The following is a 15,725-nucleotide window of genomic DNA, read 5'->3' on the forward strand; positions in this document are numbered from 1 at the left end:
AGGAATTGGCTGCTGTTCATTGGACATTGCTGACTTGGCTTGAATACCCGGTCAACACAGTCACAGATTTGCTATATGTAGCCGGGGTTGTGCAATGAATTGAAAGCGCCTTCCTTAATCAGGAGAAAAGCACGTGGCTTCAAGAGTTATTTTGCGCTTCTCACTCAGCAATTAACTGTCATACAGTGGAGTGTTTCATGATCCATATCCGAAGTCACCAATGGAATAGAGGGTTAGGTGAAGGAAATGCATGAGCTGATGCATTGGTCAGTGCTGTAGTACAGCCCCCTGTTAAAAGGCGTGACATTCCCACGAGATGTTTCACCAGAATGATCGAGCGCTTTGGCGGCAATTCATCCTCACACAGGCAGAGGTTGTGGGGATAATTAAGGCATGTGGTCAATGTAGTCATCACGATCCCAGGATTGGTATCAGGATAAAACCACAGGGGCTAAAGGCTTTAGAAGTATGGCAGACAGATGTCACACCTGTACCATCTTTTGGTTGCCTGAAGTATGTGCATGTCTCTATAGACACATATTCAGGGCTTCTGTGGGCCATTGCTCTTTCTGGAGAAAGAGGGCTGCACGTGTGCAAACATCTCACAGCATGCTTTGCTGTAATGGGGGTGCCACAACAAATAAAGACCGATAACAGTCCTGGGTACACTCCAGTTCCTTTTATCATGGGGGGTGGAGCATGTTACAGGGATACCCCACTCTCCACCTGGGAAAGCTATCATAGAAGAGCCCATCAACTCCTGTAGGGGCAGATAGAGAAATATCTGGAAATACAGGACTCACGGGAGAAACTCATTATTATTATTATTATTATTATCATCATCATCATCATCATCATCATCACCACTCAATTTCCTGAGTATTCAGGACAACAGCGCAGATTCTGGTATCGTTATTATTCATGGGACAGGGTTATGCCTGTGTTTCCATCAATCATGGGCCACAGTGGGTCCCAGCGTGATGGACAAAAGCACATCCCTGGCACCATGCTGGTCCTGTTGGGCCTCCTGATAGGAGTGTCAGCGATTCATAGGATTGACCCTTGGGCCAATCTCTGGGTAATTTGGGCTGATGTGAATAATATGCTGGAATTCTGTTCAGCCATGGCATCAGCCACTGATCTGTTCTGGACATGTTTAATTGGCATACTTTTTCTTAATTCAGATGTGCTTCTAATACGTGGAAGTAGAGTTTGGCAGGGAATTTCGGCTAATGTGGAAGGAGGTCCTTGCTATTTAGGGAAGTTAACCAGTGATCACAGTGAATCAATTTATAAGTCAGTTAGTTACCTTAAGAAGTGCATGAGGAAAATTAAAGGAATATTAGTCCTATAGACCAGTGGTTGACTTCAGTGTTTATAGACATTCCGGCTTGAATCAGAGGCATAATCAAGGAGAGTTTGCATATGCTGTTGATTCTGTTATTGATAATTGTTGTTTGTTGTATTGTGATCAATATTGTGGGTTGCTCAAAAAGAAAAAGGGGGACCTGTGGAGATGTTTTTTGATGGAATGGGGCCACATGATTTGATGCAGCTGGAGCTGAGCAACACAGTATACCAAGAGGCTACTTGAACTGACCCATATGGGAGTTAATGAGGAAGTCTGGCAACAGCCAGTCTGAACTGGATGCCTAGGGGAGTAATCAGGTCTCAGCTGTGTTTGATTAGCACAGTAAGAATGTACACCTTGTTGAAGGGAATGTGGGTTTTTTATTTTCTTTTATTTTGCATAATAAAGCTGGAAGATGGTTATCGCTATATTAGTGCCAGTCCATTATTCTGTCCACCTAGTTGTAGGCACTTTGAGAGCATCTCCCCATCCATTCACCCTGACTGTCATTGCTGTCTCCCCGCACCACCACCACCACCACTGCTCACCTTTCTTACTGTGCAGGAAGAGGAAGAGACCAAGCACCAGGCAGATGAGCCCCAGCACAATGCCCCCGACACCCATCAGCAGCTTGCTCCTGCCCTCATCCACCAGGGGCTCTGCAGGGACAGGAAGGGGGACTCAGGTTATGAAGGTCAAGCTCCCCCCACATCTGGACAGGGGCTGGGGACTTACCCCAGAGCTGGGTGATGGGCAGCCACAGGCTGGCGTGCTCCACCTGGCACACATAGCTGTCCCCATGTCTTGGGCTGGTCTCCAGCACCACCAGCACCTGGTAGGTCCAGTCCCCATTCTGGATCACATCTGTGGACACCACACTCTCTGTCTCCTCCTGCCCGTTCTGGAACCACTTCACCTCAATCTCAGGCGGGTAGAAGCCTGTCACATAGCAAGCCAGCCGGTCGGTTTGGGGAAGGGAGCCCGACTGCAGTGCAGAGATCCTCACTTTGGGCTCTGCCGGGGGAGAGAGAGGAGAGTGTTGGGGACAGGCTGTGAGAGCACTGCATGTGCTCAACAGTGCTGCACCTATAACAAGCTCTGGGGACGCATGAACTCGCCTCTCTTCTTCAACATCAAAGGGGCCACTATCTCGTAGTTGTAGTTGCAGAGCATTTCCACCGCAGCCCTGTTCTTCTCCAGCACGTCCTGCTGGCTGTTGAAGAATTTAGCAGAAGACTCTCCCAGGACTGCATCGGCCACAAAGAGACCAACATCGCTGTCAAAGTGCACGTACTGCTGCCGGTTGTAGACGTGCCTGACCAGAAACCTCAGCCGTTCGGTGCCATTGAGGAAGTGGCACTCAATTGTTACACTCCACTGGAAAAATGCTGCGGGGAGAGGGCACTGTCAGGGAGCCCAGATGCCCCTCGAAAGACCCAAAAGCCCCGTCCCATCCTCTCTCCGTCCCGGCCCCCCCACGCTCACCACAGCAGCGGTGCCGTTGGCGCCGGCGTCCTGAGCGCCGGAGCTCCGAGCGCTGCGCACGGGGCTGACACCGGGAGGGACCACCCCGCAGCATCCCCACACCGTGACTCACCCGAGGGCCGCGTGCTAGCGGCCAGCCGTGCTCCCAGCGCCACCAGTGCCACCAGCACGGCCCCAGCCACCAGGACTCGGCCGCTCCCCATGGCTGCGGTCGGAGGATGAAGGGCGCCGGCAGCCCGCGCCGCTGCTCTGGAGCAGTGAGTGCCTGGGCCGGGCGGCATCAGCCGTTTCCAGGCAGATCTCCATTGAGGGTACTTCGATCAGCCCTGGCACGACAGCGCTATCCTGTGTTGGCATCCGTGTGTCTGTCTTCTCCGAGGAATGCTCAGTGCTGCTGCTCTGCCTGGGAACAGCCGTGTCACTCGCAGGGCTCCACCCACTGGCTGAGCCCCACGGATGGCCCCACGGTCCCTCCATGGCATTGCCGTGGTCATCCAGTGGTCACCCCGTGGTTTCACCATACTCACGCCACAGTCACTTCTTCATCATCCCATTCTCACACTATGTTCTCCTCATATCTCTCCTGTCATCTCCACATGGTCACCTGAAAGAAATGCCACTGTCTGCCCATTGTCTTCTCAGTGTCACCCACTATTTGCTCCAGTGCCCTCTTGCTCACACCACTCTCCCCTGACTGATCCACAGTTCCCACAGTCCATTCATAGTGAACTCATGATCATCCAGTGCTCTCACCATGCTCATCTTTTTTGCCACCCCATGTCTGCTCCAGCACTCAAGGGCAGCTGCCCATTAAGGAGATGTGGAGGGCAGCATTGGGATGCAGACAGCATTTCATTTCATTTCATTTCATTTCATTTCATTTCATTTCATTTCATTTCATTTCATTTCATTTCATTTCATTTCATTATTTCATTCAATTTCTCCACCCCCTTCTGTACTTCATGGTGGCCAAGTATAAGAGGGAGCCCTGTGAGGCAGCGCTCTCACTATAGACCAGTGATACCACCCAGCCCTGCTGCTCACTGCTCCCCATCATTTTTCTGTGGGACACTCAGTTGCTTCCTGTACCACTCCCCAGGCTCTTCCCATCCTTTCCAGTCTGTGGTCACTCTATGGTCATACATGTATCATTGCATGGTTAATTCATGGCCACACAGTATTCTGCCCATGGTCTCTTCATGGTCACCCCATAGTTCACAGTATCACAGTCTCGTGCAGGTTGGAAGGGACCTTGGAGATCATCGAGTCCAGCCCCCGGGATTCGAGCCTCTGTGCTGCAGAGCGACGCTTCTACCACTTGCACCACAGGGGGATTCAAACACCGGGGCCCCAGTGTTGCAACGCAGCATTCCTACCACTGCACCACCGGTTCCTTCATTGTAACTTCATGGTCACCCAACAGTCGCACTGGTGTCACTTGGGAGTATCCCAAGATACTCCCATAATCACCTCTTTGTCACCCCATTCTTACCCCATTTTCCCTCATCTTGAGATCCCACTGTAAACACTTCACATTCTCCCATGGTCCCTTTTGGTCATCAGCAGTTGCCCTCATGGACCTCCCAGACCTCCTAGCACCGTTGCACAGGGCCACAAACACTGCAGTGAAACAGGTCAGCAGTGGGGCCAGGCTGTCTCCAAGCACCTTTCCTCTGACCAAGCACCCCAAGGACAGGTCCCACAGAAGGGGATGTGTGGGTCAGGATGGGGATGTGGGGCTATGAGGGCACATGGGATGCTGCCCTCTCATTGCAGCAGGCTCCTCTGGCTATGGGCACCATTCATCTGCGTGACCTTGACACTGAGAACGGTGCCTGTGATGATGCCAACCATGGCCATGGCCAGGCCCAAGGTACACACCAGAGTGTCAGTGCTTTTGGAGGTGAGCAGGAGCAGCTGGGTCTTTGAAGTGCAATAAGGGATCACAAGGTGACCACTGAGTTATAACATGGGGGGAGATGGGGTTTGATTGACTGACAAAGAGGAGATTATGGGATGGGTAGTTGTGGAGAGACCCTTAAGTCCCCCAGTCTTCCCTTCACAGTGACCTCACTAGTGTGGGCAAAGCCAAAAGCGACAGGATTCTTCATCTCTGACACTGTGGTGGTGAGCACTCACATGAGGGCCAGATGCAGTGCCCATACAGGGAAATGCCCGGACATGGCTGCATACACCCAGACATGCCTGCACATAACTTCAGTAAAGACAAGGATGGACTGGCCACTCAAACTTTCCTCCAAGAATGGGGTGTTAAACATATTACAGGCACTGCTCAGTCTCCCACTGGACAAACTATCATTGAGCACACTCATCAAACATTGAAATCCATTCTTACTAAACAAAAAAGGGGGAATATGGGAGGCACACCACAACAAAAATTATGTAAGGCTTTGCTTGTGCTGAATTTTTTGAATTGTGATCGTGCATATACAGCTAATGTGGATTGTCATTTTGAGGCTTCCCTAATGCTAAAGGAACAGCCTATGGTTAATGCTTGGAATATGGCCACAGGACTTTGGGACAGTCCCCTACCACTGATAACTTGGGGTCGTGGATATGCTCGTATTTCCACAGGGACTGGCCCTACGTGGTTTCCAGCATGATATGTTTGGTCTCATTTGAAGGCAGAAAATAGCATCCAGCCTTTATAATAACTGTGATTGTGTGCCTCTTACTTAGTGGTACTGCTTTGTAATTTGTTGTGTTATAGATAATATTAGTAATGGTTTGACATAGTGTGTGATTTTCTGTGTTACCAATGTAGTCTCAAGAATTAGAGTTTTAGGCATTATCCAGGTTGTTGTGAGCTTCTTCTATTTTAGTAATAGATCAAATGTGTATTAAACAGGACTTGATGTAATCAGTGCTAGAATCTATGGGAATAGCTTTTTTAATGTATTAGTACTGCTTGGTTATGATGTTATCAGCCTATTAATTAGCTTTTCTTAATTTGCAAAGACAAAACCTGGAAAGGAATCCCAGGCAAAGGGATGACCCTGTATCATAGAATGAATACCTCTCTTACATCCAACTAATTGGGATTTTTAAAATATGACTATGCATCACTTGAGACAAAAGTGCATGCAAATAGAACTAAATTTGATAGTTTATTTCATTTTCCAAGCGGGTGTTCCACTTGGGCTCTGTATCACGCACTGGCCACACGGATATGGTGCACAACTGGAAGAAATCCTTCAGACCCTGAATGCAGGAGAGAATCTGTGGTGAGTGAGAGAGGAAAGGTGCCCTTTGAAGCAGGGGACGCCCTGTTGGCACTACCTGTCGCATCCACCACCAACACGGTTTGCTGTTTCTCAAGGGTCAGTAAGTAATAATGCCCCTAGTGATACTCTAGTACATTTGTTCCTCTAAAACTGGTTCTATTTGATGTGCTACTTCATAAAATTGTGTGATCATTAATCAATTATTAGCTCAAAAGCATGGTTATGAGCATCCTAAAAGCATTTGCTGCACAAATTTTAGTGGTCATTAAAAATCAATATATCAGAGTATATGAAAGTTGAAGACTTTTCCTAACTAGTTACAGAATAACACAATGGGACCCTCAGGGATTTATTTCCAGGTTGCAGAAACTTAGGTTGCAGAGCAAACATGTCTGTTCTTTTTAGTAGTCTTAACAGTAATGTTGTTATGCTGTGTTTGACTTGTCTCTTTTTTCACTTTTAGAGCATTGTTAATCGAGGTCTTGATTGAGTTATAGTGGTTATGTTATTAATATAAGTAGTGTTGTTATTCTATAGGTACTAGCTTGGTAATTAATAAAAAGGGGGGAAATGTGGTAATACAAGAAGAATTTTACAGAGCAGCAGCCATGGATCAAGATAAGGACTTCACAGAGCAGCAGCTGCGGAGTAGGATAAACAGTATGAGAAACAAGGACACCTCTAGGATAAGAATGAATGGCTCAAGACTTTGAAGGGGGGTTTTAGGGTTGTTATTGCAGTAGCTTTCCTCCAATTAGGGTGTGTGATTTTTTGGACGCCCTCGTCTGTCTGCTATAAAAGTATGGCTTTTCGTGCAATAAATGGACGCAGCTATATTTAACCAGATTGGTGTGTGGCTGTTTGTCCCAGCACGCTGACCTTTTGCCTTCAGGTCCGACAACACTAAATGTATAGCAGAGGCAATTTCACCTACTCAGACTGTATTAAGTGACAAATCCTTTCTACTGGGAAATCCTCTGAGGTGCCAGTCATGCTGTAGCATACAAGCAGCTCATCTGAGCTTTTTAATGATTTATTAATGGAGTCAATTTGGTAGTTTTAGCACTGGTTATCAGAAAGGCACAGTTAGCAGTGTTGATGGTGCAGTATAACATCATAACACATCCTTGCATTGTACAGCATGTTAGACTAGGTCTTCCTTGACTAGACCTAAGTCTTGTTTTAACAAGCAGATGACTGCAGTGAAAGGAGATTCGTCCTCTGCCCAATACAGACGTTATCATAGGATGCCCTTAAGGTTCTTGATCCCATTTAATGCAATGTCATGTCACTATCTTCCTTCAGGTAATGCCATTAATCAGCATGATGTGATTTGTCACTTCTGTTGATGACACGCAGCTCTGTGACTTTCCAAAGCCTAGCGTTGCATACACTGTTACGCTACTTCAAACACAGTGAATTATAATGAAAAACTGCTTCCACTCGAAGTCAGGTCAAAGAGATGGTCTGTTAACAGGTCAAGGCAATTCAGAACAAACTGCTCTTCTCCAAGCTAAATGACTGACTGAGACAGCACTAACAAAGCAAATGCCAATAGGGCCATCACCATACTTGGACAAAATGATGGTACTAGAAGAACTGGAGAATGAAGAGAGTGAGGAAGATATGTACATAGGATTGTACCTTAGAAAAGAATTGCAGAAATCAACAGAGTATAAAGAAGAAAAGGGGGGAATTATGACAGCTGTGCCATGGGGAAGATTCCAAAATGGCACCTGTGCTGCTGGGAGTGGCATTCTGCATAGGATGGAGGGGGCTGGAGGACAGGCCCAACACATCCCTTGTCAAACTGGTACCATTTGCATGCTGTTGCACAGCCATCCCAGCTGTGTCTCCTGACCTTCCTGCCAAACCTCCACTTCAAAGTGGGAACAAGCTGCAAAACCATCAAGGATTGGCCCCATTGTCTCTGCATACCACCAAGCAAGGACCTGCAATGCCCAGGCAAGACAATGTGCCTGGCAGTGCAAAGCCAGCCCATATGTGGGCAGATGGCAAAGAGCCTGTGGCACTGTGCACCGACAGCCCTTGCCTGCCCAGGGCTGCGTGTGGAGGGCGTTCCCCACTGCAGCCCTGCCCGACAGTCAGTAGGGGTGTGCGCCCATGATGGCAGTAATGAACAAACTGCTGCTTCACAAAGATCTTGGCCTGATTAGAAATCTTTGAGTAATGCTGTTACAGCAGACAGAATGTGATAAGTGCAAGTAGTCTCCTACACTTCACATCCTTGCTACTTCATTCTGGGTGTTGTCGCTGAGCAGCATCTAACACAAATTCTGCCCTGGTCAGCTGGCTGCCTGAGCTTGAGCCCTGATGGCAACACCGTGACGTGAGGTTAGTATTGCTGTTTTCTCCTCGTCAGAATACTCTGCCTTTTGAAGGAAGCAGCTTCTTGGTTATTTTGTTTTGTTGTTGAATTTTATTGAATTAATTTACAATATCTATATTCCATATAGTTATAGATGTTTTGAATATGATCATTTGTGGTGCTGAGAATTTTTGTAGAAAAGCTATACTCAGTTCAGAAGGTGTAATAAGGATGTTAAAGAAAGAAGCCCCTGTTGTGTTGACCAGTGATGATGCTCCCACCCCCTGACCAATGGTGGAGAGGGGCATGAAGAGAGAGGTGGTGCTGGGGGGATCTTGGGGCTGCTGGGCCTGTCATACTTCTCATCGGATGATGCCCTCAAACTGACACCCTGCGGGGGCTGCTCCATCCTTCTGAAGGATGGTGAAGGGAAGTGGGAGGTTGGTGACAGTTCCTGGGGGAGGCAGGGGGCTGCTGGGCCAGTTGGCTTCCCCCAGGCAATGGTCGTCTGTCTGTTGGATGATGTTCCCAGGTCTATACTCTGCTGGGGTCACTTCCATCCCCTGATGGATGGTGGAGGGGAGGGTGAGGGCAGAGATGGTACTGGGGGCTGACAGGCCTCTCAAGCTTCCCTGAGGCAGTGGCTGCCCGCGGGTGACGCTCTGAGGGAGCCACTGTCAACCCCTGAAGGATGGTGGTGGGGGACAGGAGGGTGGTGTTGATGCCATGGTGCTGCTGTTTGGGTGCCAGCCGATGACTGCAAGCTTCCAAACCAGCTGGGTCCCTCCTGTCCCCTGAAAGAGGTGTTGATGCCCAGGGTGGATAGGGGCTGCTGGGCCTGATGTACTTCCCGGGGGCCATGGAGCCTGGGCTGGTGGGCTACGGGGGCTGCAGTGGGGGCAGCCGAGCCCTACATCCATCAGGCCTGGCAGGGGCTGCTCTGGTGGTGCTCTGTGGCTGGTGGGCAGATCGTCACTGCACAGGCACCGGTTGTTCGTGCCCCGTCTTTTCTATCTGGCGCCTCGAGGCAAGCATCCTGTTTGTCCAAGCATGAGCAAGACACAGGAATACAGCATCTTCAGCAAGGCGCCTACAGAGAGAGAAACGTGCTGAGGGCACAGGAGAACCCCCTGCTCTCCTTCCTCACAGTGCATGATAGAGCCACCCTCAGCTCCCGGCCTGTCTCAGGCCCAGCAGTAAGAACATGCAGCAGGAATGGCGAGGCCAGTTAAATGTCTGACAGCATCAATCTCAGACAGTGTTAGGCAACAACTAACTGGCTTCTCTATGCTGCTTTAACTAGAAATGCCTCCTGGCTCACAGGAGCCCTATAGTAAAGAGGGGGGCAGGGTGGGGGTGGGGGTGAACAAGAACTCACTGGTTTATCTGCCTGCGTTGCCGGATAAGACGATAGCACGAAAACATTGCCATCAGCGTGGTAACGAAGATAGCTACACTGAATCCCAGGCAGTACTTCTCGATAAAATTATCTACTGCGGCATTTGCATGTTCCTCACCATCCGCACCTGGAAAAACAATGTGGATCTGTTTCACCAGCTGCTGCTTTGAGTGACATGGACAAGAACAACCACAGGAAGGATCCCGCTCCGGGCTGCTGTTGTGCCTGGTGGCTCAGGGGAAGCACAGCAAGCTCTGGAATGCGGGGACTGTGCACAGGAGGTACTATGGAGGGTCCTGTTTCCTCTCCTTATCTGCTGAATGTGGTTCTGGTGGCCTAGTTCCCAAAAGGACAAAGTTCCTAAGTCCCTGGGAACTGGCTGCAGTGGGAGGGGAGCAACCTCTAACCAGGAAGCCACTATGAGCGGCCCTTACCTGGAGTGACAGTTGCTGTCTGCATGGCCTCTTTTACTCTCAGGGGGACAGTCAGTGTGCGAACTCTGCCGTTCTGAAATGCAAGCCAGCGCATAGGTGCTCCACCTGTCTCTTTAGAAAGGAGGTAAGAGAGTGGGACTGTAAGTAACTGTTTCTCATCAGGAAGATGGTACAGTTTCTCCACATGTATTTCTAGAAATTCAGCTTCACAAGTCTTTCAGGGAACAGATGGAAATACACCTACCACGTGCTTTGTCCTTCATTATTTTCACTAGCAGAGGGGGCAGTGTCTGCAGATGTTTTCCTGTTTCCAGGGCCTCTTTTTGTTTCTCAGGACCTAAACAGAAAGCATTAAGATAACTTTCAGACAAACAAGGTATTAAACTGAATGGTCTTTTCAGTGAAGCCAGGAACGACAACAGCCACCCCTGGGATGCCTGTGGGGGTCCAGCACAACTAAGGATTTAGCACGGCCTTCCCTGGAGGCACTTCTGCAACCAAAGAATGAGAACTTTTCACCACACACCGCAACTTACATAAACGCATAACGGCATCACTGAATGGGACAAGGGCATTGTGCGAGGGCAGGGCACACACACACAGGTGTGCATTCTCACTCACACCTGCAGACATGCCTGGCTGACATTAGGACTGTGAGCTGGCATCTCTCAAAGGAACTAAAATCTCATGACGTACCCATTCGAATCGCTGGGACTTCTGTCCTGGAGCTCAGCTGGGAAACTGGATGCCATTCAACTCCATGAGGAGCTGTCAACAAACACAGACAGAGCAGCTCCTGTCAGACACCTGTTTAGACTGGAATGACAGCACTGCTCCACAGCACTCTCCTCTCCCTGCCACACAGAAGCATCTGGCAAACAGTTGTTGGGTGCCTGCAGTGGCACCGTGACAGTCCAAAAAGAAACCGTGTGTAGAACTGCCTGGAGAATGGAAGGGGGTAGAAGAGGAAGGGCAAGATCTAAAGGCCCTTTCCTTTGGGATTGCCCTGAGGCTCACAGGCTGGATTGTGCTGAGGCTTTGGCAAGGCACTGCTTATAGGCACAGCATCGATGAAAAACATCTCCTGGTGTTGATGCCTGGGGGCAGCTGGGCCTGCCACTCATGTGCCAGGGTGCTGCTGTTTGGGTGCCATGGTATGCTGTGATTTCTCTCTTCCTTAGGGACCTGCAGTGACTGGAAGGGGCTCAGGTGATGACATGGCACCCAGACCTGGGTCAAAAGCTGCAAAGCTGCAGAGAGGCCAGGTGGGCAGTTGGCTGGCACTCAGCAGCTTTCCAGATACTCTCTCCAGGCCATGTAAAACAATCTTCAGAGAAGGCATAGAAGAACATTTGGCCCCTCAAGGTTTTCTTAGTGGGGAGATCTCTGATGTACGGAGACAAAGTCAATGGGATGCTGGGAGCATGCAGCACCCAAGAAACAGTGACTACCCAAGCTTCTCATGGAGAAGAAATCACCAGGCAGTGAAAAGATGAACCCCTCCTGAACTTCCACGGCCAAATTTGAGCAAAGATCATGAGATGAAGACTGGTGACTTACCTCTGGCATCCACCCCAGGCTCAGGGACACGACTTTGCTCTGGAAATGCACCAAAGGGGCCTGCAGGCACAAGAGTGATCAGACACAGGTGAGGAGAGCTTCCACTGCGCACTGGGGTCTGCTTTGTTTTTTTTCCTGCAGTGACCTGTGAGGACTGGCTGCAGGTCAGGGAATGACATGGCCCAAACAGCAAAGGTATAGGAGCAAAGATTGGCAAGGGCCGCCTTCCCACTGAAATGTTACAATTCTCCAAGTAAAAAAGTACTAATGACTGATCTGTGTACGACCTTCAAAGCACAAAGAGACTTGAAAGACCTTTGGAGGTCCTTACGTACCCAAATAAGCTATTACAGCACTAATTTTTCGACTTCCAAGGAAACAGACACAACTTACCTTGGAGTTTCCCCTGAGGCACAAAAGCAGTCTCCTTCCAGTCGTCTGGAGGAATACCAATATCATCATCTAGAATAAAGAACAGAAGAGGGATGTTCCCATTGCATGCTCTGATCTTCCTCTCCCTTAGTGACAGGGAAGGGGCCAGGTAACGGGATGGGAGACTCAGGCCTTGATTGCCAAAGCTATGGAGGGGCCAGGGTGACCTGGAGCCTGGCACTCAGCAGCTTTACAAATGCTGCCTCCTGGCCACGTGCAGCACCCCTCCGGGACCGCGTGGAAGAGCATACAAAGAAAAGGTGCCTGAACCCATCTGGGCTACAGCTGGGGGTCTCTGTTGGGAACCGGGATTTTTCTATGGGGAGCATCAGGCAGCTGGAGCATAAATGCTCATGCTTTTCCCAGCACACATCTTCCGAGTTCTCCCCTAGGACACCCCCAGGATGAAGAGCATGCTCCAGAAAGCATTTTAGGCTCCAACAGAAGGCAGCATCTACTCACTGATGATATTAATGAGAGCACAGCAAACCCTGGTATTTGGAGGAAGAAAAAAATGCAGAGCTGTATTCATCTAATATGTTCCATATTTGTTTCTGTTAATCACGAATCTTTGCTCTGTGGTAAAGAAAAAAAAAACTCCACTCACCATTAAGAAAAGGGAGAAAAGCAGGCAGGAGACCCAAAGAACCTGAACCCAGGGAGAAGCAGATATTATGCTGAATTCAAGCCTAACCTGTCAGGAGAACTGGAATCGAAAGGAGAGATGAAACTCTGGGGAATGCAACACAGGACACAGAGTGTGACAAAAGAACATTGCTTAAGCTGCAATCTGAGCTCTGCCCGGCTTCCTCAAAACCAGAAGAGAACGGTCTTCTGCAGGTACTCCCTCCTCTCCATCCCAGTGAGTATTTGGCACAACTGCCAATGCCAATACGTTCCTTCTGCAAATGTCACCGTTTCTGTGAAACCTTTCCAGATGACTCGTGACTAAAGCAATTTCTACTCCCTCATTCCTCAAAACCTTCCCACACAAAAGCCTTCACAGATCAGATGGTAAGAAAGAGGGAATTCTACGGCCACAGCAATAAAGCGCGCAGAAAGCCCATCTGTTGCAGACAGAGGAGTGAGCCGTGCTTAACCAACACTGCTTCAGCGCACGCTTACAGTAAGGCACACCTACCTTGCGCTGGCCACGCACGAAGCTCGTGACGCAGCTCCAGGCGGCTCTCCTGGGGCCCAGCTTCATTTCACGGCCACTCACGCTCTGCTGCTGGACATTCTGCAACGGAAAAGCCACCGGATGCAAATCCCATCCCTCGCAGATGGCATCAGACCTCCGCTCTCATGGCAGTCACCACCGCCCTGCCCTGGGCAGCGCTTCCACTGCCCTTGCTCCTGCCACAAGACACCAACGTCTGCTTCTGACGCGGCTCCACCATGGGATCCTGTATGCAATAGAGAAACACACGGAGGCTGCCAGCCACTGCAACACGCGCGCTGTGAAACCCCTGGCACTGCTGAGTCCCAAGAGCAGAGGAGAGAAGCGTTTGCCTGCCATGGACGGGCTGCGGCGGGATTGAATCCTGCCTTCGAATCGGGACACCCCCAGGGAGAGCCTCCCTGGGGACCCAAAGACTGAAATGGAGGCAAGGTAACACTTTGCTATAGAAAGGGAAAGGGGAACTTCACAGAATCCGAGACAAAGGGTAACTGCAGATAGTTTACATTTAAAAGTGCAGGGATAGGGGGAATTACAGACACTTAGTCAAAATAAAACCAGAGAAGAGGGCAATAAAGATAAGAAGAAATTGTCCGGAGACCTCTGACAAGAAGAAGGATTAGATACCCCCGGGCAAGATGATGCTGACATGGGAGAACGATACCAGCAGATAACACCAAGAAGAAAACAGAAGAAGAATTTCACCCCAAAACAACGGCAAGGGTCGCGGGGAACGGGGTCCTAGGGAATGTAATGAATATGTAATCAAACTGAGGAGGAGACTATTGATTACGTATTAGCTTAACCTATATCTGTAACACACTTTTCTCCTTACGGTGTGCAAGTTTGGTGGAGCTCTCCCGCTTGCACCCGGCGCTGCGCAACGCTGGAATAAACATACCTGCTTTAGAACCCATCTTTGGGTTATAGAGTTTGATTCCGCAAGTCATCTTCCTGCCGCACAGCCCAGCACGGCCGGAGCCGCACCACACGATCCGGGCCGGGGCCGGCTCAGGCTCTGCCTCCAGGCTTTTGGGGCCGGCCGGGTGACTCCGCAGCACAGCGAGACCGTGGAGCCGCCCGGGAGCCGCCTCTGGGTGCCGGCAGCGCCGCGAGCTCCTCCCCCGACAGCCCCTCCGTGCCCCCGCCCCGAGGCCCGACCCCGTTCGCAGCACAGAGCCCGCTCCTCCCGGCCCCGCTCATGGCCGCCATGCCGCCATGGCCCGGAAGTGCTCTCCGCCGCCTGCAGGAAGCACTTCCTGTCACTGGCACTGGCACTGTCACGTGGCTCAGGCCGGGCTGGGGCCTGTTGGGGGGGGGCGGCTGCCGGAAAAGGACCCAAAATTCACGTCTCATTTCGTGTCTTTCCTCTCGCTTTCCTTCCTTTACCTTCCCCTTCCCTTCCTTCCTTCCTCGCCCTCGTCCCCTTCCCTTCACCACCTCCCTGTGTCCATTCCAGTGCCTGGCCACCCTTTCTGAGCAGTAATACCTCGTAGTGTCCAGCCTGAATCTCCCCTGTCGCAGCTTGAAGCCATTCCCTCTGGTCCTATCATTAATGACACGAGAGAAGAGGCCGAGCCCCAGCTCACTACAGCCTCCCTTCAGGAAGTTAGAGAGAGCAATGAGGTCTCCCCTGAGCCTCCTCTTCTCCAGGCTGAACAATCCCAGCTCCCTCAGCCGCTCCTCATACGGCCTGTGCTCCAGACCCCTCACCAGCTTTGTTGCCCTCCTCTGAACGCGTTCCAGGGCCTCGATGTCTTTCTTGCACTGAGGGGCCCAAAACTGAACACAGCACTCGAGCTGCGGCCTCATCAGTGCTGAGAACAGGGGGACAATCACCTCTCTGCTCCTGCTGGCAACACTGTTTCCCATGCAGGCCAGGATGCCCTCGGCCTTCTTATTATACAGCAAAGGAATCCCCTGAAAAGGAAACCACAATATCTGGCAACATGAAACAAAGTTCTGATTCGTAAAAGACTGGCAGCAAGGCCTGAATCTCTTGTGTCATCTGCTCTTGATGTATCACATTAGCACTAGGTGGAATGCAGAAGCTTCCTGAGACGTGATAATCAAAACCTAGTCCAATGCCTTTAAAAAAGCCTTTAAGAGATTACTCCTCCTTGTCTGTTTAAAATAAACTTAGGTAATACAAAAGGTTGGAAAATTTTTGGACAACTCCCCAGGGCCGGGCTTTGGAAGGCCGTATTGACGAGAGTCAATCAAGCTCCGGCTGCAGGCGTATATGTGTGTGCCAGTTCTTTAACACAGTAGAAATCACAACTTGCTGCATGATCAAAATTCTACATGTGC

General features: G+C 50.1%; 2 protein-coding genes across 17 annotated transcripts; both read right to left on the reverse strand.

Moving 5' to 3' along the window:
• Positions 1 to 550: 550 nt before the first annotated feature.
• On the reverse strand, positions 551 to 3,440 carry LOC146760484 (class II histocompatibility antigen, B-L beta chain-like). Of its 6 annotated transcripts, none has more exons than XM_085550810.1 (6): positions 3,364 to 3,440; positions 2,949 to 3,239; positions 2,470 to 2,739; positions 2,087 to 2,365; positions 1,900 to 2,010; positions 551 to 760 (listed from the first exon to the last, which is right to left on the reverse strand). In XM_085550810.1, the coding sequence occupies exons 2-6, from the start codon at positions 3,115 to 3,117 to the stop codon at positions 684 to 686; spliced, it is 906 nt and encodes a 301-aa protein (XP_085406936.1). In that variant the 5' UTR covers positions 3,118 to 3,239; positions 3,364 to 3,440; the 3' UTR covers positions 551 to 683. The 6 variants fall into 6 exon arrangements, 5 of the variants coding, with proteins under 5 accessions (XP_085406936.1, XP_085406934.1, XP_085406935.1 ...); XR_014947411.1 differs by having other exon boundaries at positions 623 to 760; positions 2,130 to 2,365; XM_085550808.1 differs by lacking the exon at positions 551 to 760 and having other exon boundaries at positions 1,722 to 2,010.
• LOC146760485 (uncharacterized) lies at positions 3,274 to 13,769 on the reverse strand. Of its 11 annotated transcripts, XM_085550830.1 has the most exons (9): positions 13,377 to 13,769; positions 12,698 to 12,811; positions 12,197 to 12,265; positions 11,804 to 11,863; positions 10,940 to 11,011; positions 10,488 to 10,580; positions 10,244 to 10,354; positions 9,789 to 9,936; positions 8,502 to 9,500 (listed from the first exon to the last, which is right to left on the reverse strand). In XM_085550830.1, exons 2-9 carry the CDS (start codon positions 12,765 to 12,767, stop codon positions 9,383 to 9,385), a joined length of 741 nt encoding a protein of 246 aa, XP_085406956.1. In that variant the 5' UTR covers positions 12,768 to 12,811; positions 13,377 to 13,769; the 3' UTR covers positions 8,502 to 9,382. The 11 variants fall into 11 exon arrangements, with proteins under 11 accessions (XP_085406961.1, XP_085406960.1, XP_085406959.1 ...); XM_085550834.1 differs by lacking the exons at positions 8,502 to 9,500; positions 13,377 to 13,769 and adding an exon at positions 3,300 to 3,440 and having other exon boundaries at positions 12,698 to 12,832; XM_085550833.1 differs by lacking the exons at positions 8,502 to 9,500; positions 13,377 to 13,769 and adding an exon at positions 5,952 to 6,058 and having other exon boundaries at positions 12,698 to 12,832.
• Positions 13,770 to 15,725: the final 1,956 nt, after the last annotated feature.

This window comes from Coturnix japonica, chromosome 6 (assembly GCF_054131305.1).
Source record: "Coturnix japonica strain WE chromosome 6, WE-NBRP24, whole genome shotgun sequence".
In the NCBI taxonomy this organism is placed as follows: Eukaryota; Metazoa; Chordata; class Aves; order Galliformes; family Phasianidae; genus Coturnix; species Coturnix japonica.

Bases quoted from the DNA above. Each gene is read 5' to 3' on its own strand.
- LOC146760485 (XM_085550830.1), bottom strand. From the start codon at position 12,767: ATGAATACAGCTCTGCATTTTTTTCTTCCTCCAAATACCAGGGTTTGC. The intron at 10,355-10,487 runs GTAGGTGTATTT...TCCTTTCTAAAG, and splicing joins AATGAAGGACAAAGCACGTG to AGACAGGTGGAGCACCTATG. The intron at 9,937-10,243 runs GTAAGGGCCGCT...TTGTTTTTCCAG, and splicing joins GACAGCAACTGTCACTCCAG to GTGCGGATGGTGAGGAACAT.
- LOC146760484 (XM_085550808.1), bottom strand. From the start codon at position 3,117: ATGCCGCCCGGCCCAGGCACTCACTGCTCCAGAGCAGCGGCGCGGGCT. The intron at 2,740-2,948 runs GTGAGTCACGGT...CTCTCCCCGCAG, and splicing joins CGCTAGCACGCGGCCCTCGG to CATTTTTCCAGTGGAGTGTA. The intron at 2,366-2,469 runs GCGAGTTCATGC...CTCCCCCGGCAG, and splicing joins TTTGATGTTGAAGAAGAGAG to AGCCCAAAGTGAGGATCTCT.